The sequence below is a fragment of the Lampetra planeri genome, chromosome 15 (assembly GCF_965212315.1).
Source record: "Lampetra planeri chromosome 15, kcLamPlan1.2.h2, whole genome shotgun sequence".
Lineage (NCBI taxonomy): Eukaryota > Metazoa > Chordata > Hyperoartia > Petromyzontiformes > Petromyzontidae > Lampetra > Lampetra planeri.
The window spans coordinates 4,241,029-4,267,528 of NC_136121.1; the positions used below are offsets into that span (position 1 = coordinate 4,241,029).

Consider the following 26,500-nt stretch of genomic DNA (forward strand, 5'->3'; position numbering starts at 1 on the left):
GATACAAAAGGGCGCTTTGAACAGATGTGAGAAGTAGTTTTGTGAAATCTCTTTCTGCGAGATTTTCTAAAACACATGGTGGTGGTAGTGGCAGGGAGGGGGTTAGAGGATAGGCTGCCAAACTAGATGCCAGTCGCGCGATTGGAATACATTTGGGGGAAAAAGAAAAACATCTTTATTAATCCACTAACGAATTTGCTAAAGAACCAAATGGAGGACCATCCTGAAAGTCTGGTGACTCAGTGAAGTTCTACCGTATAAAGAAAGGATATATATTTTTTTGTAAATGGAGAGAATTTTAAATTTTGTAAAGGCAAAAAACACGTCATGATTATGTATTGGCAGATGGATTGCATTCCCTTCTGTATGCGTTTTCTCTTTGGGAAATTTTATTTTAAAAAGTCTTATTTTCATAACAAACACGCTATGTTTGGTTTGGAAATGTGAACTTAATGAGCGTCTCTTTAATTTGTATGCATTATGAGCCGATCCTTAAGCAATGATTAATTTCCACATACATTCTTCCAAAATCTTGACTTAAAGCTTTCGTGGCTGCAGGAATTCATATTTTTGGGTCTTCTGGTAAAGCCACGTCGAAAGGTTCTTCCTGAAGACGACCGCTTGTGTTGCGATCGAAACGTCGTAGTTTTTTGTTATGTTGTGATCGAAACGTCGTCGTTTTTTGTTATTTTTTTGTTATTTTATTTGAACCTATCTACGTGACTTTTTCGAAAGACCCAGGAATATATTTTTCCAAAAATTTACAAATCTTGTTTTTGCCAGTAGGCAACTGTTGCAAGTTTAAGCATTGACATGTCTATTTTTAATTCAGAATCATAATCTTTATTCAGACTGCAGGAGGAATCCGATGAGGTATGAAGCTCTTTGACAGATGTCCATTATGGGCAAGTCAGCAAATTACAACAGTAAACAATACAAAAACACAATAGGAGTTCAAAATAGAGAAAAGTTAAGCAAATCACTAAGTATAAATGCATAACCTATCAGTCCGATTTATCAAGCTTGGGTAAGGCAGCAAAACAACAAAAAAAGTCCCAGACCGTACTCTTTGGTTCTTTCGGTAAAGTCACGTAGGTATAAAATAAAACAAAATAAATTAAATGTGATTTAATTAAATGTGATTTAATTTATTTTGTTTTATTTTTACCTACGTGACTTTACCGAAAGAACCAAAGAGTATGGATCCCTGCAGTCACGAAAACTTCAAATCTAGTCCCAGACCACACCAAGATAACCCTGCACAGCAGTACTCCCTCAATAAAATGCCACATTAACATTGAACTATCGATACACGGGTAAGGATCAAAGTTACAAATCGCATTGCAAATGCGACTGCGGTATCTCAGCGCTAATCTTCTGCTTTGGGATATTTTTTTAAGGAAGATTTACGATGTTAAGGGAGGTAACAAGGTTGTTGTTGTTCCAAAACGTTGGTGCTGCAACGGCAAAGGCTTTGTCGCCTATTAGTGGCGGGCTACCACTCGCAGTGGCCCTGCTTCCATCCCTGGCCCCGACCCCCTTTGTCTTCCCAGTGCAATGCCTCATTACTTTCCCGCGCCCCAACTTTCCGTCGCCCCCCCCCCGCCTCCACCCCAAGATACGGCCATGCCTATCCCAAGCCCTCTTGTTTCACTCTCTCCTGTTCTACCATCACTCGAACTACACCACCACTTTCAATAACCCAATTTTTTATTTCAAATAATTATCATCTTGTATACAATTTTATAATTGCTCTAAAGTGCCGAGGAAAAGGCGCTTTGCAAATCTAGATAAGATCAGATAGAACTGTAATGTTTCAGATGGATACAGTACTTATTATGTCAAGGTCAGTGCACACATTATAAACCAGAATTTAAATAACCAAAGCAAATGCATTCTCCAAAACACCAGGGTCTATTAGACTACCAGAGTCTATTAGACTCGTTAGTAGAGGCTGGCCTCGTGCCACAATATAAAGCATTTATATTGTCATTTTGCGTTTAACTAAACTTAAAATGGCAAAGATATAACTTATATATATAAAAGGGAAATTTGTGAATGTGTGTCTGTTCGAAATGCTTAGCATACTTCCCGACATGCAACAAACTTGAAATTTGGCATGTGGGTAGCTTCCAGACTACACAATTCAAAAAGTATAAAAATTTACTTTTGTATTTTGGGGGGCGGGGGGGCGCAATAATGCATATTTTGCACGGCAAGTGAGCGGTGACGTCATATCTGTGACATCACCCGCATGCGGCAGCGTTACGCAGTGTGCCTGCTGACGTCACGGATCCACCCCCCCCACTCTCCGCGGTAGGCCCTGTATTAATCCAAGACTAGAATCCAAGTCTCGGGCGAAGCCGGGTAGTAAAGCTAGTTATTTCATAAAAAATATATGAGTGTTCCCATTATTAACCCATGGTCCACTCTTTCATCTCTTCCAATAGACATATACATGCAGAATGCATTGTCTGAATGATTCACATATTCATGATGTAATTTAGCACACACGGTGGTTTGGTCGATTCGTACCATGGAGAGACGGCTTCTAGTCCAAAGTTTTCTCATGACTGATGTAAACAAGGAAGCATCATGACGTGAAGCGTGATATTATCGCCTGGCGTGTGGCGTCATCACCGTGGCCGAAAAGGCTGATTGTTTTTTTTTTGCCTACTTAACGAGTAACCCATTGATAAATTTAGCCTGTTTTCTGTCGGGTTATTCCACCATACCAACACAAATCTACGTGAAAGATTTTACTTATATTGGATATTTTTTATGAGCGTTATCATGAACCCCCGCTGCCGATTGAGGGGAGCTTTTCAACTGTAGTTGGGGAAGTGTTACAATGCACACGTAAAACAATTGATGGGGCAGGGCATCATAAAAAAGTATATTTTTTTTGAGAACCCCACAGATACAGTGAAGACAAGACATGAATTGTGTTGCATACTTTGGACCTTGTATTAGATAATTTTGTTTGAAAACCCAGATTATGATGAATAGCATTTCTACACTTGTGTATGGGATTACGTTCAGGAGCTAATGCCAATGTCGAGGTTTGATAGCCACGAGAGGGCTTCAGGAGAGACAGAGAGTTTGTGTAGTTTTGCTATTTCTTTGTTGAATGAGTGAAAACTACACTGGTTTACTTAATGGTTCCTAGTTTGGGTTGCATGGCCACAGTCACACGACTGTGGCTGGTCTCAAATGTATCTCTATGGGTCTCTGTGTATCTCGATGTGGTCATTATGTGTCTCTATATATCTTTCTGAACTTTATAGTAAACCCATAGAGACACAAGTCACAATTGTACTGTGGCTTGTCATTAAATTTCCATTCATAAAGGAGATGTGTGCATTGGCCTGTTGATGTTCTTAATGCGGTTTATGGTTCCCCAGCCAGTGTCATCGAGGAGTAATGTGGTGGGGTGTTTTTGTCTCGAAGAGCATTGGTAATTTTAAATGCTGTGATCTAGCATTTTTATCTGAAATAATTCACTTTGGCGAAGTGTTGGAAAAATTTGGAGGCTAATTAGTTTCCACGATGTGTGACCGACATCATAAATTGTCCTTATTGATTTTCTTTGTATGGACGTTGAATATCTCAGTGACGCGCAACAGTAATGTCATTATCCGTTTGTCAACGTTCACCTTGCCGAAGTTTGTCCTAATTGAGGTTGATAATAGTACAAGTTTTACATTTGATGTGGGGAATTTATGGAAAATAAGGCACCGATGAGGATGTAACAATTGGTGACTGCATGTGGTAAAGAGGAATTTAAGGGTGGCAATTAAGCAGAGCGCTTCACTCAACATTTTTACAGCTAGCATCACGACTTCAGCAATTCCCCGTTGAAAATTACCTAGTGGCTTTAAAAATGCAATTTTCAGCTAATCCAACCAATTAAAGATTACAACTCATTCATGTCTCGTAAAGTCAAACTGTCTCCACTAAAACTAGGATTGGGGAAGTGCTCATGACCACTGTTGACTTCCTGTGAGTTGGCTATTACTCTTTTGTTCTTTCGGTAAAGTTAAAATAAATTAAATCACGACGTTTCGGGCGCAACACAAGCGTCCATCATCAGGTGAGACAACCACAGCAATCAGCAATTGTTTCTTGCTGTGGTTGTCCCACCTGATGACGGACGCTTGTGTTGCGCCCGTCGTGATTTAATTTAATTTATTTTATACCTACGTGACTTTTCCGAAAGAACCAAATAGTATGGATCCCTGCAGTCACGAAAACTTCAAATCTCGTTTATTATTTTATCATCCACCAAATCAATGTTGGCCTGAGGGGACCCCTCACTGGCATTTGAACTCCCAACCATCCGATGCTATGTGAAGCACTTTAACTACAGAGACACCTGACCATACCACATTATCGGTGGCGTTAACAATATGTATTTATGTACGTTGAAGTTCTTTCGCACCATACATAGCGAACCGTGCTAATCGGAGGTGGAAACTGATGGAGGTTTATTTTAGTGGGAAATCGAAATAAGGAGCACCTCCGATTAGCAAGGTTGGCTATGTACAGTCCAAAAGAGGTTAAACATATGAAGTAGTTAGAGATGGGAATGGCTTAAGAGGCACTTTATTCAGCAGTAGATAGATCATGGCTGATGGTGGTGGTGATTGTGATTACTCGAATAACACTTACAAAAGAGCTTTAGGCATTCCATTTTTTAAACATGATGGTTCGCTCACGGTTACCTTTACTGTCCAGATTTCCTCGGCCTCTTTTGGGACTTTTGAAATCACTGCGTTTTAAAAGTTAAATCGCTTATTTAAAATAGGCACACGGCTCATAATTACTTTGAGAATGCTGCCGGCAAACGTTCTTTTAAGGTCAGATGGGGCGAGGCATAAACTGTGCCTGGAGCATTTGGCAATATTTCCAGTTTATAATGTAATGTCACTTTGTTTACTTTGCAGATTCCTGTCCACCCTGTTCCAGATTCGTTGCTGCAAGATGTGATTAACTTAGCTTTTAAGCACTTTAAACCCAAAGAAGGGTAAGTCTTGCCGACATCATGCACATTCTCCTGACAGCAAGTGTAACCACGTAATTAATAATATTTTTGCAACCAGTTACATTGCGTGTCTGTCAGCAAAGGGGGCTTGCATATTGACGTTCGTGCACCTCCTTAGGATGTTGTTTTGCCTCAATGTTTGAGCTTTAGTCTATACTTGATCTAAATCGGTTGAGTCAGTGCACCGAATTTGAGACCGCGCCCAGGCAATCACATGAAGTTGTTATTGTTTCGCTGTGTTGAACTATGCGTGTGACGAAGTTTGGAGGATGAGAAAATAATAGTACAGGCAAATCCATACGAAGAGCTCCACTTTATTTTCAACATTGCAAACTTATCATGACTGTCGTTGCATTATCACACGTGATGAATACGTAAAAATTGGTTTTCAAATTGAACCTCGCATTAGTTCAGCGTAGCTATTTGAACGACAGCTCTCATAAAGCATCTGCAACTTATCAGATGTATATCAGTATAGGTATACGGACTACAACTTACTCAATTGGGTTTACACATGGCAATCATCGCCCCCTACCGGCCGACTAATTCCCACCAGCAGGCCAGTGCTGAGCCAACTTGTACTGCACAGGCACAGTTGGAAATGGGGGCTCCCCTTCGAATGTTTGAGATGGGATGTGACGCAAGGAGCTTTGAGGTGCGGAGGCTGTTAAGTAAGCGGCATATGCATGCACAGGATTATTATTAGAGTATAATTATGATTAACTTGGCTAAAAATGTCATGTACGGAATAATTGTACTGAATGTTTTTTTCATAAGTGTTTTATAATGGTAAACTCAAGTATACATGCATAGCTAGTTCAATATGAGTCGTTGGGCAGAGTGTTTGATTAATGTAAGGAACACATGGTAAAACTAACATCCAACTAATAACGTAACATTTTGCCCATATTTGGATAATTGTTCCTGGCAAGCAGCTGGCCATATTATGTGGTCCAAAGTCGATTTAAGCACATTCCACCATGGATATGGAATGCTTGTGAAGCCTAAGGGTAAAACAAAATACCTTGACACTCCTCACAAGTTCAATTGTAGCTTTCAAAAAAACTGCACAATAATATTACTGCAACGTAAAAGGTGTGAAATCACAGTGAATAAACACTTCGGTTGTATTGAAAATGTCGAAATGAAGCGCGTGGGAATAGGATTTTAGAGAAACTTGCTTCTGGTGGTGGTGGTGCGTTTTATTGTTTTTTTTATGTTCGGGTGAATTGTCCACTGACGGTGACATCCCCGCTGCCGCTGCAGGTACAATGGACCGAACACTGCGAATTTGCACATTGTCGCAGACCTCTATGCGGAGGTGATTGGCGTTCTAGCACAATCAAAGTAAGTGTCGCTCGCTCACCTGCAGAACACTCTACTGGCATTCAAACTGCAATTCTCCAAAGTTGCAAAGTATCTCATACTGTAATATGTAAGGTGTGCATATCGCAACAACAAAAAGCCAGCATTAAGCCAGTGTCTCCCTGCCTTAAAAAAATTCGGGTTTAGCTCACATCTGTCAGTAGCTCTGAGCCCCGGGGGAGAAAATGTCACATTCCTGTGATAGTCCAGTCTCTCCATAGGATAAACCACTGCTGATTTCTCACGGTAATAGGAACTTTTGAATTGAGTCCAGTGGGATACTAGCCTGAGTTAACCCTCTGACCAAGGTTTGAATTCCCAGCCTTCCATTGTGAGTTGAGCACTCATGCCACCATACCACCCGGACAGATCTAACTTTTCACTTGCACGTGATTTGGGATTTGTGCTATAGCACTGCCACACAATTGTTTACTCCTTAAAGAGTGTTCGACTCCTTTATCACTGGCTGCAAGTCGACGCAGGACCCCTTACAGTAATGGGTGGTTTTCCACTGGCTTTTTTCAAAGTTGAGCCAGAACCAAACAATGCCACGCTGGACCTCCAAAAACATCTGAAACTTGCTTGGGGCCAAGCGGCGGTGATAATACATCCATTGCGTGTGATGTCAGTTCATTGAACTACGTGCGTCTCGACGTGTCCATTGCGTGTGAGGCCATCGGTACGACTCTGCTTCTAAAACAACCTCGTGCTTCCTGAGCCAAGCTGGCCTGGCTTGGCACGGATCCAGTACGGCTCGGTTGTCCTATGAAAAAGGGGTTGTTAAAGTCCAGTTTATGTAGCTGGTGGTACAAGTTGTGGTGGTGACTCCTGCAGAATGTAACAGCCGCTTACACGAACCGAGTTGAGTTGGCTCGCTCGAGAGCAACATTCGCAGCTTTAGGGTTCAATGATGAGCTCATGGTACCCCCCTCCGCCACGTGTTCCCTAAATCCGGCCAGGTTCCAGGCGGTGAGGAAGAAGTTCATGACGGAGCTGAAGGAGCTGCGGCAGAAAGAGCAGAGTCCCCTGGTCGTTCAGAGCATCATCAGCCTGATCGTTGGCCTAAAGTTCTTCAGGGTCAAGATGTACCCAGTGGAAGAGTTTGAAGACTCCTTTCAATTCATGGGGGTGAGGAGAAGGCTCTTGCCTCCTCATACACACAGCACATTCGAACAACGATGGACCCTGTCCGCTTTGGCTCTGTGCGATAATAATGCTCAGCCAGGCCAACTTCTGTCCCCGTGAATAATGTGTGCGGCCTTATTCACACATAGATGTGTTTGAGCTTTTGCCTCCCAAATTCCCATGGTTAAATGTTAATATGTGCGTGTGTGGAGTGTTTGTATGAGATTGTGTGGATAATGGAGGCACAGTCATTACCACAGCGCACTGTGATACTTGGCAATTCGATGTCAATTTCTTAACGTGTTTTCTTGTGGGATTTGGTCCGTTAGGCTTACCTGACCCTGCCCTAGATTGATTTGGCTTAAAATGAGCACCTGGTGCGCTGTGCGTTCAGCATCCGTGTACTGTGCAGACAAAATGATCCAGGAATGTGTGTTTCTGCCACCCCACCCCCTTGTTTGTCCTGCTGACCTTAATTGGTGCTGGCTAATAGCACTTGCCTCACATTGCTTAAACAGGGGATGTTTATCCGTGTGTATACATGTGTATATGCAGAAGTGTGCCAAATACTTCCTGGAAGTCAAGGATAAGGACATCAAGCACAGGAGTGTAGTGGTTGGTTAGCGCGCCGTGCTACGAACCCAGCCACCCGAGTTCGATTCCCGCTCACGGTCAACACCAGTGACAATTATCTGAACCGATCCTGGGCCTAGGTCGACTCGGCCTCAAATGAGTACTTGGTGCTGTGTGGAAACATTGCCACTTAGGGAGACAAAGGCGGACGGGCGTGGTGCTGGCCAACCACCCCCTCATGTGCCGTGCCAGCTTTTATAGGTGCTCACTAACAGCGCTTGCCCCAACTGTCTGTTAAGGCTCTATGGGGGGTGTTTTTGTCTTTGTATATGCAGGAGTGTGCCAAATACTTCCTGGAAGTCAAGGATAAGGACATCAAGCACGCCCTGGCTGGCCTCTTTGTGGAAATTCTAATTCCCGTTGCAGCAGTAAGTCACATTACAAACGCTCAATTGCACGTACGTGTCTGCAAGCCGATGTTTAATGGTAAAATCACGTGATGCAACATGGCATAAAACTACATTTATTGGAAATAATACTGTAACGTAACTTATTTTTAATAACAAAAATGTTGTTGATCGCACATTATTTAAATAGATAGTCTCACTCATTGCATGCAATGTCATACTTTTTAAAATTTTAATTCAGTAACAGAGCACCTAACAAATGGTTCAGTGTCTTTTGCATTAATGAGTTTTTGGGTCAAACAAGACTATCAAACCGAACTATCTTTCCAATGGCTGCATATTTGACAGAAACGAATAGAATTCGGCTCATTGCATTTTAGCCATTTTCCATCATCTGCACAGCTGTGAATTGCAGTGGTACTTTCACTGTTGATTAATGTTCCGGTGTCTCGTTCACAACCATTCCCTATCATTCTTCTTGCCAATCTGTGGACCTTGCTGTGAACCGCATGGTTACGCATAGGGACCTAGGACTTGCCATTACATTGGGCTGATAAATTAAGCTATTTCTGGTTTGCCTGGCTGTGTTAAGAGACAGATGTCACCACGTCCCCCCCTGTGTTGTGTTCTTGCACATGGGAAAATGATGTTGGTGTCTTCCGGTTCAAAAATGTTGCTGTTCTCACGGAGCTTAAAATGGTGTGTGAATACGTCCTGAGCCAGTGTTGCATGGAAATTCCACATTTCTATGCCATATGTTGGGGAGTAACCAGTTACTCATCACGTATTACTCTTATCAGATATTGTAATCCAATAGCTTGACATTGTTTTCATTTTTCTTGGTTCTTTCGGTAAAGTCACGTAGAAGGGAAATAATAAAATAAAATAAATAAAACTATATTTAGTATTATTTTATTATTTCCCTTCTACGTGACTTTACCGAAAGAACCAAAGAGTATAGATTCCTGCAGTCACAAAAGCTTCAAATCAAGATTGTATTACTTTTCAAGACTAAGTGTTGTGAGCACACCTTGGTGTGTTACTAAATACGTTTTACTGATCGTGTAGACACTGATGATGATGGGGCTGAGGTTGGATGACCTGAGTCAGGATTTGAATTCAGGTCCTCTTGACTGGAAGCCTGCTGCTCTACTACCTCAACTATATCCCAGCTGAACCTATTGATTAAAATAACAATGATTTTATTCTCAGCTGTCACTTCGTGTGCATTTGTGCTGATCTGCAGTTGAACATTATATTTATTGCTCTAATCTGTAGGCTACAGAACTGCCTGAGGTAATCATATATATATAAAGCAAAGGAAGGTATTAAGCATACTTTCAAATTGGATTATATCCCTGCTCAAAAGAACATGAGGCAGTGTTGATCTCCATCATGGCCCTAAGTCAGTGGTATAAATGGCACATTCCTGTGTAAGGGTCCAATTATGGAAATGTACCACCTCTGTTGACTTCCTGCAAAATGGTACTTATTTTATACACCCTAGGGGAATAGATGGATGAGTCAAAGCCTAGCCCTGGGATTTCCACTGTCAACCTGCCATTTGCAAGGCACCACCCAGCCGGTTGAAAACTCTTGCATTACAATGAGTTCAATTCAGTATGCTAAATAGCAAGTCATCATCACAGCAATTTGGAGATCTGTTGATATAGGATATGCATATGACCACGAACACTTTAACACTAATTTAGATTCTTTCTGTAGTTGCTGATAGCTCAGAAATTAATCAGTGTGTCTTGACAATTTTGTGGCGTTTTGTGAGATATAAAAGCACTTGGATTTAGTCGAAGGTGCTGAATTTAAAAATGCTATAAATGTGCAGTAGAGCATGCCTTACCAGTAATGGCTTTCATGTAGCTCTAGGGGGAGCACAGAAATAGTGGCGTCCATGTACTGAAGGGAGGTGAAGGGAAGATTACAGTGGGATGAGAATAGCCTGGAAGGAATTAAATTAAAGTGTGCACATTTATCGCAATAAGGGGCCAGGCTGGCACACAATTCATTATCGCAAGGGTATGGAGCAATAACCTAATTTTAATTAAATATTGCGATATTTTGTTATGTTAATGTTACTGCTTATATTTGCCATCACCTTTTCTAATGCGAAGTTTATAGTAACATACAATATATATTTTTTATTTCTCATATTAAAGCTTTTCTTTAAATATTTAAGCTACGAATCTAAAAAACAAGCCACATTTTTATTGCTTTTCTACCTATTTTACTGCTCGTTGTGTATTCAGAAATGTATTTTGTCATATCCACATTTAACACTTGACAATAACCCAAGGGTCAATGTATTTCTGCATGCAAATATATATCAAGACGGCACTTCCAATGGCAGCCCTAGGTATTCATGGAATTTCCACAGTCCTGTGGCAGGGACCAGTATATTTGTTGCAGTGTTCAACACTCATTTTCAGAGGTGGGACATTTTCGCTAGTACGACTTTAGTGTGAGGGCCGCCACACATTTGAAACCATTGGGGTTGGACAGCATGATGGGGTGTTTTCACATTTTTGAATTGCCAGGGGCTGCACATCAGGGGCATTGCAATGAAGAACACTGATTCATAGGGTGGCCACTGGTGAATTCCTGCAAGTGGTACTCATTTTGTAAACCCTGGAAGGATGATAGGCCGAGTTGATCGCTGCTCCGATGACTGTGCCACCCAGTGGGATGCTATGTAGCTCGCCATTTGCCTTCACGGGGGATCCATGATATTCTAATTGCCCAGTAGCCGAGAGTGGAGAATACCTCTGCTATACATTGACACCTCCCTCACCTTCGTCAGCCCCAACGATACTAATGTACATGGTTATCCATTGATAGATATCCCACGGATTTCCAACAACCCTCTTAGATGTCACTGACCTCCGCTTGCACATCATTGGGGCAAATCACGCTGGCTATGTTGTGCAAAGTGTATCAGCAGAGAGTTAAACCACTTAGTTCATGTTTTGAGACTGATTGGAGACATATAGAGGCTTTGAATTCAAATGTTGCTTTCTCCAATATTTCCCCATTATTTTAGTCGGGGGGTATCCATAAACGGAACGGCCAGTTACCCGCATGTTCCATTACAGAGCTGTGTGTGGATGCCGTATATAATTAATGTTGCGTTTTGTTTTGTGTGTTTTTGTTTTGTTTCCAGACGGTTAAAAACGAAGTGAACGTCCCGTGCCTGCGCACCTTTGTGGAACTACTCTACCAGACCACCTTTGAGTTGTCATCTCGCAGAAAACACTCCCTGGTGAGGCGCGCATCTTTTCGGGTGCCACAGTGGCTCGGAGATGTTAACTACCTTGCCTGGTATACAGCAGGCATGGGTTCGATCCCGACCCTGACGCATGCTGTTATATTTGGAGTTTGCGTCTCTCTCTCGCTATTTCTCTCCCCGTGGTCACATAGATTTTCATCAGGGTCCTCCGGTTTTTCCCTCCACACTTAGAATCAACATGCATTTAGAGTTTTTGGCTACTATAAATGTCTACGTGATAAGCCACTTCCTTGAGCTATCGTTTGTGGCGAAGGTCGCTTCTGAAAAATAGCTATGTAGCTTAGTTGGCCTTACCTAGGAAAAAATCAATGTGTTTAGTTTCATGGTAGTTTTTCTTTGCATGCTTCTCCGGTTATCTCTGCAGTCATCTTATCATGCATTCCCACCGCTCTCTTCAATAAAGAAGTTATCGTGGTCAATGCCTTCGGTTCTTCAAAGCAGTGCCATTGCTTCTTACCTTTTGCCAGATTTTGCAATCATTGTGGATTAGACACTCGACCTCACAGTCTGCCTTTAAAGTAGCCCCCAAACCTCCCCTTCTGTGTGGACCAGAGGTCACTTGCATGTATTTCAGCAGTAGCTCGGCGATATCCACTTCCGTGAGCAATTCTCTAACACGAAGGGATATGCAATGGTCTACGAGAGATCCGAATGGATACTGCATCTCATGACTTGATTCTGATAGCACAATCGGAATAAGATTGTGTGAAAATTTATGTAAAAATGTTTTTTTATGTCAAAGTCCTATCTTGTGGCTTGAAAACCACAGTGCTTCTGCTCTGTACCATTTCCTAAAACATAATTACAGTATCCATGATTACAGGAAAATAAGTTCCCGATTTTAATTCACAAAAGTTTTGAAATAAATAATTTTCATCTCATTTCACTTTCATGGTTTTTGTCAAAATGGTTACATTATATCTGCCTTTTTCAAATGAAGGGGCTATTGATGCCATGGTGCATTGCATTATGTAAAATGTATGGTCGTTGCAGTGCATTAAAGTGAGAAATCAATGAGTTGAGATTTAGAAATTAACATTTTTTGCTGCATTAGTATTAATCGCAAAACTTATTTTAAATTGGAATTAACCAAACATGCTTATGCAGAATCCTAGTCTGAAATATTTTCGACATTCGTGGAGAATTTATTGGCTAAAAAAATATTATGATGATTTACTTTGTTATTTCATGACGGTTTGAGATGGAAAATCACCACCTTGGAATGTTGTTCGCAGGCACTCTTCCCGTTGACCACGTGTCTACTCTGCGTCAGTCAGAAGCAGTTTTTTCTTAACAACTGGCACATCTTTCTCAACAACTGTCTATCCCACCTCAAGGTGAGCAGTGCGAAATACGCAACATGGAAAATGCATCTCCGCCGAGTTAACTGGACCCTTTGGTACATCGCGGGGAGCAAATGAGACGTGTTTTGGGACGTGTTTAAAAAGATTTGCGTTGAAGAATGCAAGCGTTGAAAATATAGTTAACTGTAGTCGTCATAATGATTACAGCTTGTACTCATTAAAGTGTAATATCTTCACCACCAATGCAAACAAACATAATTTTACAATGACACACACTGCGTGTGACACTATTATAACGTTAAATGTGGAAAACAAATAAATTGTTTGTAAATATATTTTACAACAAGGGAGGACTGTCTAATTCTAGCCTTGTTTTAGTGGCCACTAACTTTGAGATTCTGAGTTTTTGGCTTAAGGCATCAGGCAGTCGTTATGTTATTTTTCTTGGATTTGGCTATATCCATCCTTGAGACTAAAAAAAGGCATTAGACAATGTCTAGTACTATTGCCTCCACATTTTAAGAGCGTTTTGTATAGAGTGCAATCGTTAAGGGAAGCACATTGCATTTGGGGATATCCGGCAGAGCCTAATTACAAGACCATTCCTTGCCAGTGAATTTCCATCTGGGAAACAGTTATGAAGATGGAATATAGATGTTCACTATAATTTCTGCCAGTCACGCAATTGGCAAAAAACTTTGACATTCTGAAAATGCAGTTTACCTTGCACCCACGTGCTAATCTTCTATTCAAAGTAAATTACCTATGATTCAATCATTCTGGCAAGACAACCCTTAACACTTATCTACAAACTCTTTGGTTCTTTTGGTAAAGTCACGTAGGCATAAAATAAAACAAATCACGACGTTTCGGGCGAAACACAAGCGTCCGTCATCAGGTGGGAAAGCATGGTCTGCTGCTGAGCCAGACTGTTTTATAACCTTACTCAAGAGAGATTTAAAAAACCCACAACAAATGTGGTTCCACGATCTTAACAACTTTGTGGTCAGGTGTCTCCACCATGATAAATTGCGTTTGCTAGTTAAGAACTGGAATTGCAAGGGTGTGTGGCAGTTGTTTTGGAGAATGGAGTATGATACGATACCCACTCTAGTTGGTTGTCCTTCCCCCCCACACCTCCCATTAGTACGGTTGGCTACGTACTGTGTGAATTAAGTTCACCATATATAGATAGGCTGTGCAACAGGACCTCTAGAGACTGGTGCTGTCTCCCATAATTGTATATTATGACCAGAGGGCAGGAGGTTACTGGCCGTAAGATGTGACTGATGAGGGGCCGTGCCAGAGGTACATTTATAGCGATCCGTAATTTATTATTTCGCTGCCCTGGTGCATGAGCGCGTGAAGGTTCAAGGGCTTCAATTAAAAAGAGATGCACGTGTCAATCGTTGAGAGTACATTGGAGCCTGAGGCCCGAATCTCAAGGGCTGCCCTTTCTCACTCGTGCATTGGTCTCTTGCTCCTCTTTTGCAGAGTTCCCAGCAGTGGGCCGCAGATTAGCACATTGATTTTGAAGCACATGTCTAGAAATTTTAGCTCACTTGTTTATTGCTGATGTCAGTGCAGAGAGTATGGTGAGGAGCAGTTGAAGAATGTACTCTTCAACTGGCACAGATTAGTGAGCGGTTTGCTTTTGGTCAAACTCTCAGTGTCTTCTCTGTTGGTGGGCCTTAAATAGTATTCATAATATAGGTTTTTGGGTCAGATCGCGTTATTTATAAATGTGTTGTAAACCCTCCACCACCCGACACGGCCAAACAGTAAAAAATGTGTCACGTTTTTCAAAGGACGAAATAATTCACTTCTTTCGCCCACCGGTGTGTTGAAGAGAGAATCAACAACATTTTAAAATTTGAGTACGACGTTTCGCTGGTAATTGCAATCAGCTTCATCGGGCAAGAATGGTGAAGCTCTCCTGTTGCTCCCGGTCTTAAATAGTAGTTGAAATTCGACATTCCAGTGGCAGGAGCTAAGCTATCCAGAGGACAACCACTGTTCTTTTCTCAGGATACCCTAATGAATTCATCTGGATGAAAGATAGGCTGCATAGTCCTTGGGGATGTTATCTTGCCAAGTGCTCTCACTAAAATCCCACCTGGCTGGATTCACTCTATGAGAAATCAAGAGATATCAGACACTGGCCCCTCTGAAGCCAAATCGTTTATTTCCAGTGGTTTTGGCCATGAGACTTAACAAGCCCACCCTTTAAAATACTCAAGTTATCCACTTGGCTAAAATTACCTCTAGAGATAATTAGGAGGCGTTAGACATCAACAGATAAATCTTGGGGTTCTATGAGGACAAACATTTAGCGAAGCAGCCTCACTCTCGTGCCCTTCCCAACTGTGCTGACAATGGGAATTTCTTAATTGCTGATTATTGACCAGCAGCCCCACCCCCTTGGCACGCCCGGCACTTCACTTGTAAATTGCTTTTACACAAAGTACTCCAGCATTAGAATAAAATTAGGGTGCCGCAGAAACATTTGCCGTTTGGCTCTGTGGTTTAAAAGTATTTCGCTTGCAATCAGGTCACAATTCCAGTCCCCTGTCCGGGTTAACTCGGCCCCGCACTCCGCCTTTGTGTCAATGAAATGAAGTTGACGGTGGTTACCCCATCGAGATGCTTGCCCTCCTGTCCCAGGATGTGGTAAAACTAAACTAAACAATTTTTTATTTTACCAGGTAAGGCCCACTGAGCTGTATAGCTCCGTTTTAGAAGCGACCTGACCACAACTGATAACTCAAACAAGTGGCTTATCATGTGGACATTTATAGCAGCCAAATACTCTAAACTGATGTTTCTAAATGTTGAAGAGAAAATCGGAGAACACGGAGAAAAATCCACGCGACCACAGGGAGAACATGCAAACTCCAAATATACATGCGTCAGGGTTGTGATTGAACCCACAATCTTTTGTATCCCAGGCAAGAGAGTTAACATCTCGCCACCAGGGCAAGAGAAACTGCTGGCTCAGGCTTACTGGTGGAGAGTGTCACTTCTCCAGTGCTTATTTGACACTTTGAACTTAATAAGTAAGCAGAATTTAGATTGACAATAGGGAATGGTGGTGTTCAGCAGTGACAAGCACACAAAGATCCTAGAAACTTGGCAGTGCAGGTGACGAGAATGACATTGCGCTACATTATTCTTGCACTTTTTTCCCTGTGCACTTTGCCTATTTCTGCGGTGAGACCTAAGGGTGAGCAATTACGAACGAAGCATTTGCGTTCACGTCACGTGCGGCAGGCGGCGAATGGATGAACTAACGTGACACGTTCCTAGCGTTGCAATGTCATTAAGGATAGGAGGTGAAAAACATTGGGGAGGGTTTTCACGCATCGGTTAGAGCTTTTACACGTTAACATTATGCTAATTACTCACATTAACATAGCCACTTCCGTGCCCTCGTTTAGGAGGTCGCTCTTCTATCTTACATTAACATCACCAGCCCCGGCCACTTCTTTATAACCCCTGGGTTACACCCATTTCAAACCTTTTAAAACAGTCTGCCTCAGCAGCAGACCATGCTTTCCCACCTGATGATGGACGCTTGTGTTGCGCCCGAAACGTCGTGATTTATTTTATTTTCTACCTACGTGACTTTACCGAAAGAACCAAAGAGTATGGATTCCTGCAGTCACAAAAGCCTCAAATCAAGATTGGGCATATTTAGACTTCAAAATAGGGCGGCTTCCTCTGTTTAGAATATCTACCCGTGGGGCAATGTGGTTACATCCTGCAGTTCACAAATGGAAGGATGATGCACGTTTGAGTTCAGCCATTGGTTGATTCGGCATTTTTTTTTCTCTCCAGGTGTGGTAACATGAGTTGCAGTGTGAGGGTAATCAACATTGTTTGGTGTATGGACGTCTGATTTCTATCACTGGCACCTGACTTAACATGAGATTAGTACCACTCTGTACTTGCGTTTAAGCGATAAACCACCTTTGTAATGGTATTGTTTTACAATCACGCTTTCCTGGTGTAATGGTTAGCACACCGGACTTGCTATCCTTCAACATGGCATTGAAGACAATGGGCAAGTTTGTTAGATACCCCCTCCCACACCTCGTCCAACCAGCAGTATATACCTGGTACAATCATGCTCGTGGTTACTGTCCTCCCGCTCAAACATAGGGACACTTGATGTGTGCAGTTCGTCTTATGTGAGCATTATACATTCTTCATAAATGTGACAGTAACCAGTCACTCCATTGGCGAGCGACTTGTGTATCATCAGATTCTTAACCCAGAACAGCATGTGCAGAAAACACACTGCACCCCGAACGAAATGCACGCTTTCACTAATGTGATTTCTATAATCAGCGTCACCTTGTTCTTTCCGGATGATGGGTTCCTATGCAGTGACTTGGGCGAGTGGACGTGATCCAGTTGAGCACGTTTAATGTGACGTCTCTTTTATGAAGGAGACCTGGCCTGGGAATAGTAAACATAGCGTGTTGTTTAAATATCTGGTAATAGCCTATTTTAATAGACTATATATTTTGAAAGTATTCGCTGGACAGATGATCATAAAATATTGAAACAGTTTCCATGGGATTGCAAAATTGATACTGCGTCAAATTATTGTCTATCCAGTGCATTGTTTTTTTTATATAAATGGGCGGCTGTAAGTTTCTATAGTGGGTGCCCATAGTGGTTCTTAATCAATCCTAGGATTGCTTTTTTTCTCGCGGGCACTGGAGGGAGAGGCGGCCTTTGCCCTGAGTTTACAAGCACACGCGTGTGCGCATCACGTGCCACTTTGACCTTGGCACTGCAATGTAAAGTGACCAGCTTTACACACGTGACGTGCAATCACCATTGCCATTGTGTCCGCGCGTAGCTTGCGCAACCGTAGTTATTTGCCCCTGCTACATTTGCATTGTTTTGTTTACCTCATAGCAATGCATTTTTGTCACTGATTACCTTCGTTGAGGGTTTTATTTTTTTACCTGTTAGCTGTTGATTCTTTGGCAGGGTGGCCCCTGTTTAGTTTTCCTCCACCCGCAATTGTAAGGTTTTTAAGTTGTTGGTCAGGCATCGGTACAATTGAAAAATACTTTTGGAGGAATTCAACAGTGGTCACTCTCTGGATAGACTGGTCTCCACACAATAGCAATGTGGAAGTTTTCATCCTGAATCAGGCCTGCCAACAGGGATGGTGGCCACTTCATTGTGCCTCTGTGTTATTTATTTGCTTTGGTATTAAGTGCTGTAATTTATTATGATTAAATGTGTACTGGTTTCTATCAAGGTAATTCCTGTCAGAACAGCCTCCACTAGAATGGTGCTCAAGAGTGGTTATCTAAAGGATAGTTTGGCCTCCTCTTACACACAGGCCACGCATTTTGGAAGCAATGGAAGTACCCTCACTTTACTCCACCACACGCGACCAGTCGATCGATTTTTATCAATTAGTGTTGAGGTTGATTTGAATACTGCACTAAGTTACTCTTTGAGCATTTTTATAAATGTCGTGATTTACCTCACTTAAATATACGCTTTGTGGCAAGCTATTCATAAATTTAATTACAATATAACTCCAGCCACATTCCAGCAAATTGTATGCAGGTTTGGTGGTTCATTATAAGAATCTTGTTTGTGAGACATCCATCTCTAGGGTTAGTGGTATGTCTGTAAGCAACAGTACAGCATGTAGGCTGATGATCTATCCGGGTGGAATGTAATTGTTCGTGCATCATACTCTTGTTTTCCTCCTATCTGATACCAGCAAGTAATTATTAATCAGACTGATTCGCTTTTAAAAGCAACCCTTTAAACACTGACATTCCATGACATCAAAGTAATCAAAAGTAAATGTCCACTCTCAAAACTGTTTAAAATTAAAGATGAATGCATAGCTTGCATCAGCATTTTGACTTTGCATTTGAAGGGAAAAAGGTGGTCAACATACTAACACCATGGGGGTGTGTGGGAATGGAGTTTGGAAATGTCTGCTTTACAGGATGCCTTTTCCAGCAATTGTTAACATTGTTGTCTCAAAGTGTACACTCGCGTATTATGCAATGTTATTAATATCCCGGCTGGGTAAAAATGTGGAGAAGGCTCTCAACTCGCAATAGGAAAATTTTGGCAGTTGAAATCCCAGCTTAGGGGCCTGGTCAACCTATAATCCCACTGAGTTTGACAAACTAGGTCAGCAGTGGTTACCCTTTGGGAAGACTGCCCCTCCACCCCTCCGCCATAGGACTGTGGAACTTCCATCACTGGTTGGAACCACCAACAAAGATGAACGTTTGGGTAGAGAGACACTTTGATATATTTTCTTACTTTATATAATTTATATTTGGCCGTATTTATTTTCTTAAAACGTTTATTTTCAGTTAACTCCTGTAATCTTCAAACTATTTGCTGAATACCATTTCGGAATTGCTTAATGTCAACACTTGCTGAGCAAATGGTTTTCTTTAGGTGTGAAACACATTAACCTGGTTTTGCTTTGCTTGAGTATTTTGTCCGCTTTTAAAATGTGTTTTTTTTGCTTTTGCATTAAAGAAATGCCGTGTTTGCCATTTTTTGTTTTGGTTGTGCTTAATACGCATGCTTTATGTTTGTTTTTCTTTATGCCTCCCACGTTTGTTATTTTATTTTTGGCCATGCCTCGCTTAAATATAGATGCCATCCACCAGCACGCTCAGAAAGCCAATCGATTCACTGCAGGTAAGTTTGAAAATAAAACCATCGACTGCTTTTTTTCTTGATTAAATATGCCTTGTTTGTTTTCTAACAATGCGCGAGCTCTTCACATGACATCACGTGTGCCGCTTTGCTTGTTTGTTAGCAGGGCCGACTGCGATTCACAGCAGCACTACCTTTTTAATAATGAAGTTTATAAAAAAGCACAACTAGAATGCTACACCGATACAATTTTGTTGTCGTCCATCTAATTTTATATAAATAACAGTCGTTGACTTTTTGCAAACTCAACATTTTGAAAACATTGCATTCAACCTAATCAAAGGCAATATTGGTGAACATTTGCTTTTAGGAGTTATTTAAAGAACATGGTAAATTACTACGGACATACCTATATTAGTAATAAAGTAACATTATCGTCAATAATCCTGTCAGGGCCAATGTATTACAGGAGCACGTGTTTAAGCAGGCAAATACGGAACTGGTTTCTACTTGCCAAATTTTATCAGCAACAACCATACCTGGTGAAAAAATGCGAGATGGGTGGCCAAAACCTGTAGGCTGGACCCATCCACATATGATCTGTGATCTGTCTTTGCAAAAGAGTAAACAAAAACCTGTAAAAAATAACAGATATTGTACCCATGTAAATGTGAAATTTCGTGTTTGGTCACTCGGCATATGAGCCATCTGAGCCAACATTTAAATGGGGGAATTTGTATAAGCAGGAAAACTTTTGGCTGGTCTTCGAGTCTCATTGGCAGAGGTGTGATTTATGCTAATTCATTATTGTTGTTCTCGCGGGCAGCACACATTGCATGGGATTTTAACATTTTTGACGTTTTGCACTGAATGGGGACCCACGGTGCATTTGAATGAATGGCTCCAGCCAATAACGGTGGCTGTCCAGCAGCATTTGTTCTTGAGGCTCCCTTAAGTCTAGACGTCTGCTTATGCTGCTGTAAAACAATGGCCCAGAATGCCCTGGGGCTGAGGGATTAATGTGTTATTTTTACGAGCAGACGGATGGCTTTTTGGTTGTTATTTTTCCATCAACCATTTCATGCATAAGGAATATTGCCGTGTAAACTTTGTTTACGCACAAAAAAAAACATATGGTGAATGCAAGTTTACATTTGCGTTTCTTCAGCTATAATACGAAGTTTGGCAGATTTAAATTTATACAAGACGCCATTATTTTTAGGCTAGAAAATGTTAAACATCTACAATATTGACATTGCAATAACCAGTACTATATTTTGCTCCATGGAGAATACATTCTGGGAGTAAGCATACATTTTATATCAGTATATTTAACTTTTCACTGATTCTGACAATACTATATTGCTTTTATTGTGTTCTCAAACCACAATAATCATTTGCATGTATAACATGCCTTACATGATATATTTTCCCAAATCATTCCGATGTCCAGAGAGAGTACGGGTAGCTTTCAGCCTCGGGAAACTCGCAGTGGCAGCCGTCTCTGTGTGGCACGAGGTGTGCACAGCACCGTCACATCATCATTGGTGTTCATCACGAATCAGACGGCACTTATGTCATGGTTATTCCACCCGCAGTATTCAGCAGGATGGCCAAACCCCTGCAAGAGGCGGCAAGGGCACTACCGCTCAACCATGTAACTGCCCCAGATGATTTAACGCTACCTGTTTCATGGTCGCAAAATTATGACCGCATAGCGGTAGTGGTTATAACGGTCAACTGCCGTGATTACACCATCTACTTATATTTACCATTGTGTTTAACTAAACGTATTTGTATTCACCACAAAGCGGTCCATAAATAGCGTCGTGTTCTTGAAGATAGATAGAATACATTGATGTGCCTCTGTTTAATGGACACACAGCATTGGGATATGCACATTGACTCACACTTGCATCTGAACACAGAGTTTTCTGACCACACCACAGTAAAGTAAAGTCAGTGCAATGATGAGGAACACAGAGACAGGAGAATAGACTGTGCAATGCACTACCAGGTGCTGCTCATTGGAGGTTCGGGTTAAAGCCTAATCGTACCTGTACTGGAATACAATCAAGCTTTTTTATTGCCATTTAACAACATTTATCCAATGCATTTACAATCTAAAAGGAAGTACAGCATTCAAATACAAATGCAGTCCATTGCGTAGATTTAGCTTGGTCATAAAATAATAATAATAAAAAATCTGCTTTCATTACTGAGGTAAAATAAAGTCCCACGACTAATAAACCTTCTGGAGCAACGTTGAAGACAAACAAACTTAACCGTTTTTTTATATATTTACTACCCACAACCTGCCGAGATGGCTCAATGGTTTTGAAGCGCGTGACTTGGGGGTCCCACCACGGTGCTCTAGTAACATCGAGTACCTCCCTGCCGATCCGACTCAACCACGCTCAGACGGTCTCCATGGTTGTCCTTGTGTTAAGCAAATTCTACAGAAACCACATTGGTCTTCATGCGTGTTGTTTAATGGACTTAAATGGCGCATTAAAATTCGATCGAAACACGTTTTAAAGATATTTATTTATAACCAACAAACTTCACTTTTGTCTCTCAAGTATTGTTTTTCATTCGAGAAAATTGACAATTGGATCATGCGCAGCCCATCGTGAGACTGTTAATACAATAATATACAGATTTTTTTCGATCTACTGCTTGATAAATGCCTCTCTACATCGTGTTAGTCTATGGGAATTGTTTGACCATACTTTACCATGTTGGTCAGTGCAGGTTGATGAATGAGGAGCATTCCAGGCCCTGTTCGTATATCACTGGCCATTGATTTTAGCTGTGGCCCAGAATCGATCCCAGATCGCCAAGTTCATAGCGCAATGCGCTAACCACTGCTCCACCACTCAATCTACGGGGCTATTAGCTAGCTTCAATTGCAGATGCAGGCTACACTTCGAAAATTGATCTTGCTGAGCAAAATTTATGAAATCCCGAAAGCAAAATGTGCCTGACATGAACCAAAATAACCCCAAATTGCAATGAATTTAAAATAAAATGCAGGCGGCACTTTGCCCTGATGTTATGTGGCCCCTGACTGCGCATGGTTACCGGAGGTGTAAACTGAGCGTGGGTGCTGCTTTGCTGTGGCTGCATTAGAACCGGGATCCGAAGATGTCGCGAGTGGCCCTGGAGTCGCTGTACCGCCTGCTCTGGGTGTACATGGTGCGCATCAAGGGCGAAAGCAACACCACCACGCAGAGGTGGGCACAACAAAACAAAGATCCATCCAAACTTGTAGCCCTACGTAGGCTGTTGGGAAAAGCGCCCTTAGCGAGCGTCTATGAAGGCCAACACAGCACATGAGAGGGTGGTGTGGTCAGCACCACGCCCGGACGCCTTTGTCTCCCCAGTGGTGATGTTTACCTGCCGTACCAGGTACTCTTTGAAGGCGGAGTCGACCCCGGGTAGGCCCTCGATCTGTGTGCAAAACATGCGTTCACAGACACACGTGACTACCATTGGAACAGCACCATCTACGGAAACATCTGCTGTATTGCATTGGTAGTAATAAGGACAAATGACCGCCCTGGTTTGATTATGATTTGTTTTATACTATATTTCATGAACTTAAGGGCATTTATTTAGTTATCTCGCCAGATGACACTGTGGGTAGAGCACTCGGCCTCACGGTTGAAAGTCGTAAGTTAAAATCTCGTTTGGAGTTGGCTCAGCTCACATCTCACAGTTCCGAAAAAAAGTCAGTGCCCCTGTGCAGGAAATTCAACAGCGGCTGTTCTCATGAGATACTGGTGGCTTTCTTTTTTTTGTTTAAATGTAGAATCACCACCTCTGACTTAGGGGCTAACAAATGAGATGGAGCACCAAACCAAATCTCATTCGAGCGGGCAGAAACTTCGGCCAACATTCTGACCACGGTCAGCGAGAGTGCATGAACGTGAGAGTCACAGATGATGGAAGAGCTCTCGTTTCCCTTCCCGACAGCCGGCTGCAAAGCATCGTGTCGGCGCTCTTCCCCAAGGGCTCGCGGAGCGTCGTTCCCAGGGACACCCCTCTCAACATCTTCGTCAAGATCATCCAGTTCATTGCGCAGGTGAGCTGCCGAGTCCGTGGCGTTGCTACACCGTACAGTCATTTGGGCCCCAAATCGATTTTCGATACACGAGGATGAGGCCGGATAATGCGCGCAACATGCATCCTTGCATCCGCTTAGAGGATGATCGATTCATGTAAATTGTTTAATAACAATGCCCTTAAATTGTCGAATTTCTTGTGGGTGGAAGAGTGCTCGACAGTCAGTTTGAAGTTTGCAAATTCGGTCCGTGGTAAAATTAGTCCATAATCCTTCTGGGTTTGTTAAAATAGATACCACTGTGTGGTAGTCCTATGGATGGACTGGCCTCCACCATGGCAATATGAAATATGCCTCACTAGTTTAGGGCCTACAATTAAGATGTGTGTCAATCTCTTGCTTACTTCATAAAATATATATTTTTTATCAGGGCCTCGTGGTGTACAGTGCAGTCCCCAACTGTTATTCACTCCATCTCTTTGGTCCCTCTATGTGCGATGAAGTAGGGCCATTTGCCCAAAACGTCCCCCGTTTATATTTGTTTCCTCTTAATAACAATAGAATTGCAAATTGTGCCAAGGGAAATTGTTGTTGTCGAATGTGTGACGTTTTCATTATGATTGGGTTTGCTTAAGCATCTGGACACTTTGAATGCCTTGAATACTACCAGCATATTGTGAGCCTCTAAACAAAGCAAATGTTCCCTTCTGCCTCTGATCCAATACCCTCGACAGGAACGGCTGGATTACGCGATGCGCGAGATTATATTCGACCTCCTCAGCGTCACCATCAAGATGCCCAAGACGCTCACCATCAACCCGGAGCGCATGAACATTGGCCTGCGGGCCTTCCTGGTCATTGCCGACAGCCTCCAGAAGAAGGAGTGTGAGCCGCCCATGCCGACCACCAGCGTGGTGCTGCCATCGGGCAGCACTCTGCGCGTCAAGAAAACCTTCCTCAATAAGACGCTCACAGAAGAGGAGGCCAAAGTGATCGGTGGGTAGGCAATGGTGGTCCTCTCCTATCGGCGGTCTCATTGGGCTGGCACTGACGTTGCCGTGCTTGTCGTCATTGCTGTCGAAATGTTGTAAGTAAAGGCGCTTCACTTGGATAGCCGTTGTCATCGTCGTCAACGTAGTCATCGTCGGCCACGGTCCTTCCTTTGCTTGATGGCCTCCCCAAGTCGTCGCCATCTTCGAGCGATGCGACGATCCACCCAGCACTTGCGCACGAGCCGATTTCATGATTCCATCTCTCCGTTGAATGTCCTCCCGGACTCGTTCCATTATTTTGGTTGCCACTCTTATCACGCGTCTTGATCCACCGGCAATCATCCCTTCTCACTACGTGTCCTGCCCAAGTGCACTTACTTTTCTTAACAGTTTGAGTTCTGTCTTTCACCCAGCGGCCTGTGTTCTCTTAATGCCATGTTCCTCTTTCTATCTCTCAGTGTAATTCCAAGCATGCATCTCTCCATGCTTCCTCGCACACTTTTCATCAATCCGCACTGAAACGTCGTTGATATCATGTATTCATAATAATTTAATTCAAGCTAATTCCATCTCGCAATGCCACCATGCAGTAATTACATCCAAATTAGCATTCAGGGCTAAATCCTATTTATTGCAATGATGATTAATAACCACCATCCTTATTTGGCCAAGTGTCGTTGTGGTTAGAGCTCTCAGCTGATGATCGCGAGGTGAGATTTCACACCCGGTAGAGACGAGTGTCACTCCACGATCGATTTGAGCGGAAATTACTTATTTTGTTGTCATCGTCAAAAAACTAAATTGTTGACCTTATACATTTGTTCAATCACCTTGTTTATACCACTCAGTTACTCGACTTATCTGACGTCATTGCTGTGGCATTTTCGTGAGGCCAGTGCTGGATTTGAATTCACAGTTCCCCGAGTCCCATACTCGCACCCTCATCCCATCACCGCTAGGCCGTGTCCCTTTGTCGTGCCGACGTTACTCCTTGTCGTCTGCCACTACCCTTCCAGGCATGTCACAGTTCTACCCGCAAGTGCGCAAGATCCTTGATCTCATGCTGCGGCAGCTCGACAAGGAGGTGGGACGAAGCATGACCCTGGGCGGCGGGCAGAACGTCGCCAAGGAGACCGAGATCACGTGAGCCCCCCCCCCTCCTACTTCCTTATGCTCCGCCACTGAGAGAATCAGAATATATTTGTTTTAGAAAATGTATCTTTCCTGGAGGAACCCGATGAACTGTAAAGCTCTTTTTCGGAGATGTTCAGTCGTGATCGGTGGGTATACAATGGAGGTCTCTCATATCAGCAGTCTCTTTGACCGGCACTGACGTTGCCATGATTGTCGTGATTCCGTGTCTAATTTGGAAGGTGCTTCGATTCACAGGATACCTGTTATCATCATCACCACCAGCCATGGTCCTTCCACTGCTAGGATATCTGCCTTTCATACACTACTAGGAGAAACATCTTTGTCACTCGGATTGTTGTGAGTGGGACCTTTTTTTGTTTAAAGATAAATGCTGATCACCATCGAATTGAGGTTTTTATAAGTAATGTAATGCCACCCAAATCTCAAATTTCGTTTGGTTTTAGTGTAAATATGTGATTGTTTTTATTACTTAAAATTTATTTAGGAGGATTATGACAACACG

General features: G+C 42.4%; 1 protein-coding gene across 10 annotated transcripts in view; it reads left to right on the forward strand.

Moving 5' to 3' along the window:
* The window catches only part of LOC144722608 (protein furry homolog-like), a 268,927-nt gene that overhangs the window by 167,508 nt on the left and 74,919 nt on the right, over nucleotides 1-26,500 (forward strand). For 9 of the 10 annotated variants that reach the window (XR_013586071.1, XM_078600842.1, XM_078600843.1 and 6 more), the window contains 11 exons: nucleotides 4,947-5,026; nucleotides 6,311-6,391; nucleotides 7,369-7,537; nucleotides 8,443-8,535; nucleotides 11,690-11,788; nucleotides 13,051-13,152; nucleotides 19,783-19,827; nucleotides 22,918-23,021; nucleotides 23,764-23,872; nucleotides 24,586-24,847; nucleotides 25,860-25,986. Coding sequence is in view for 9 of the 10 variants with exons in the window: in XM_078600842.1 (XP_078456968.1) it covers nucleotides 4,947-5,026; nucleotides 6,311-6,391; nucleotides 7,369-7,537; nucleotides 8,443-8,535; nucleotides 11,690-11,788; nucleotides 13,051-13,152; nucleotides 19,783-19,827; nucleotides 22,918-23,021; nucleotides 23,764-23,872; nucleotides 24,586-24,847; nucleotides 25,860-25,986 (1,271 nt within the window). In the remaining variant the exon portion in view is untranslated. The remainder of the gene's footprint in view (nucleotides 1-4,946; nucleotides 5,027-6,310; nucleotides 6,392-7,368; nucleotides 7,538-8,442; nucleotides 8,536-11,689; nucleotides 11,789-13,050; nucleotides 13,153-19,782; nucleotides 19,828-22,917; nucleotides 23,022-23,763; nucleotides 23,873-24,585; nucleotides 24,848-25,859; nucleotides 25,987-26,500) is intronic. The other variant, XM_078600837.1, reaches the window with a different exon arrangement.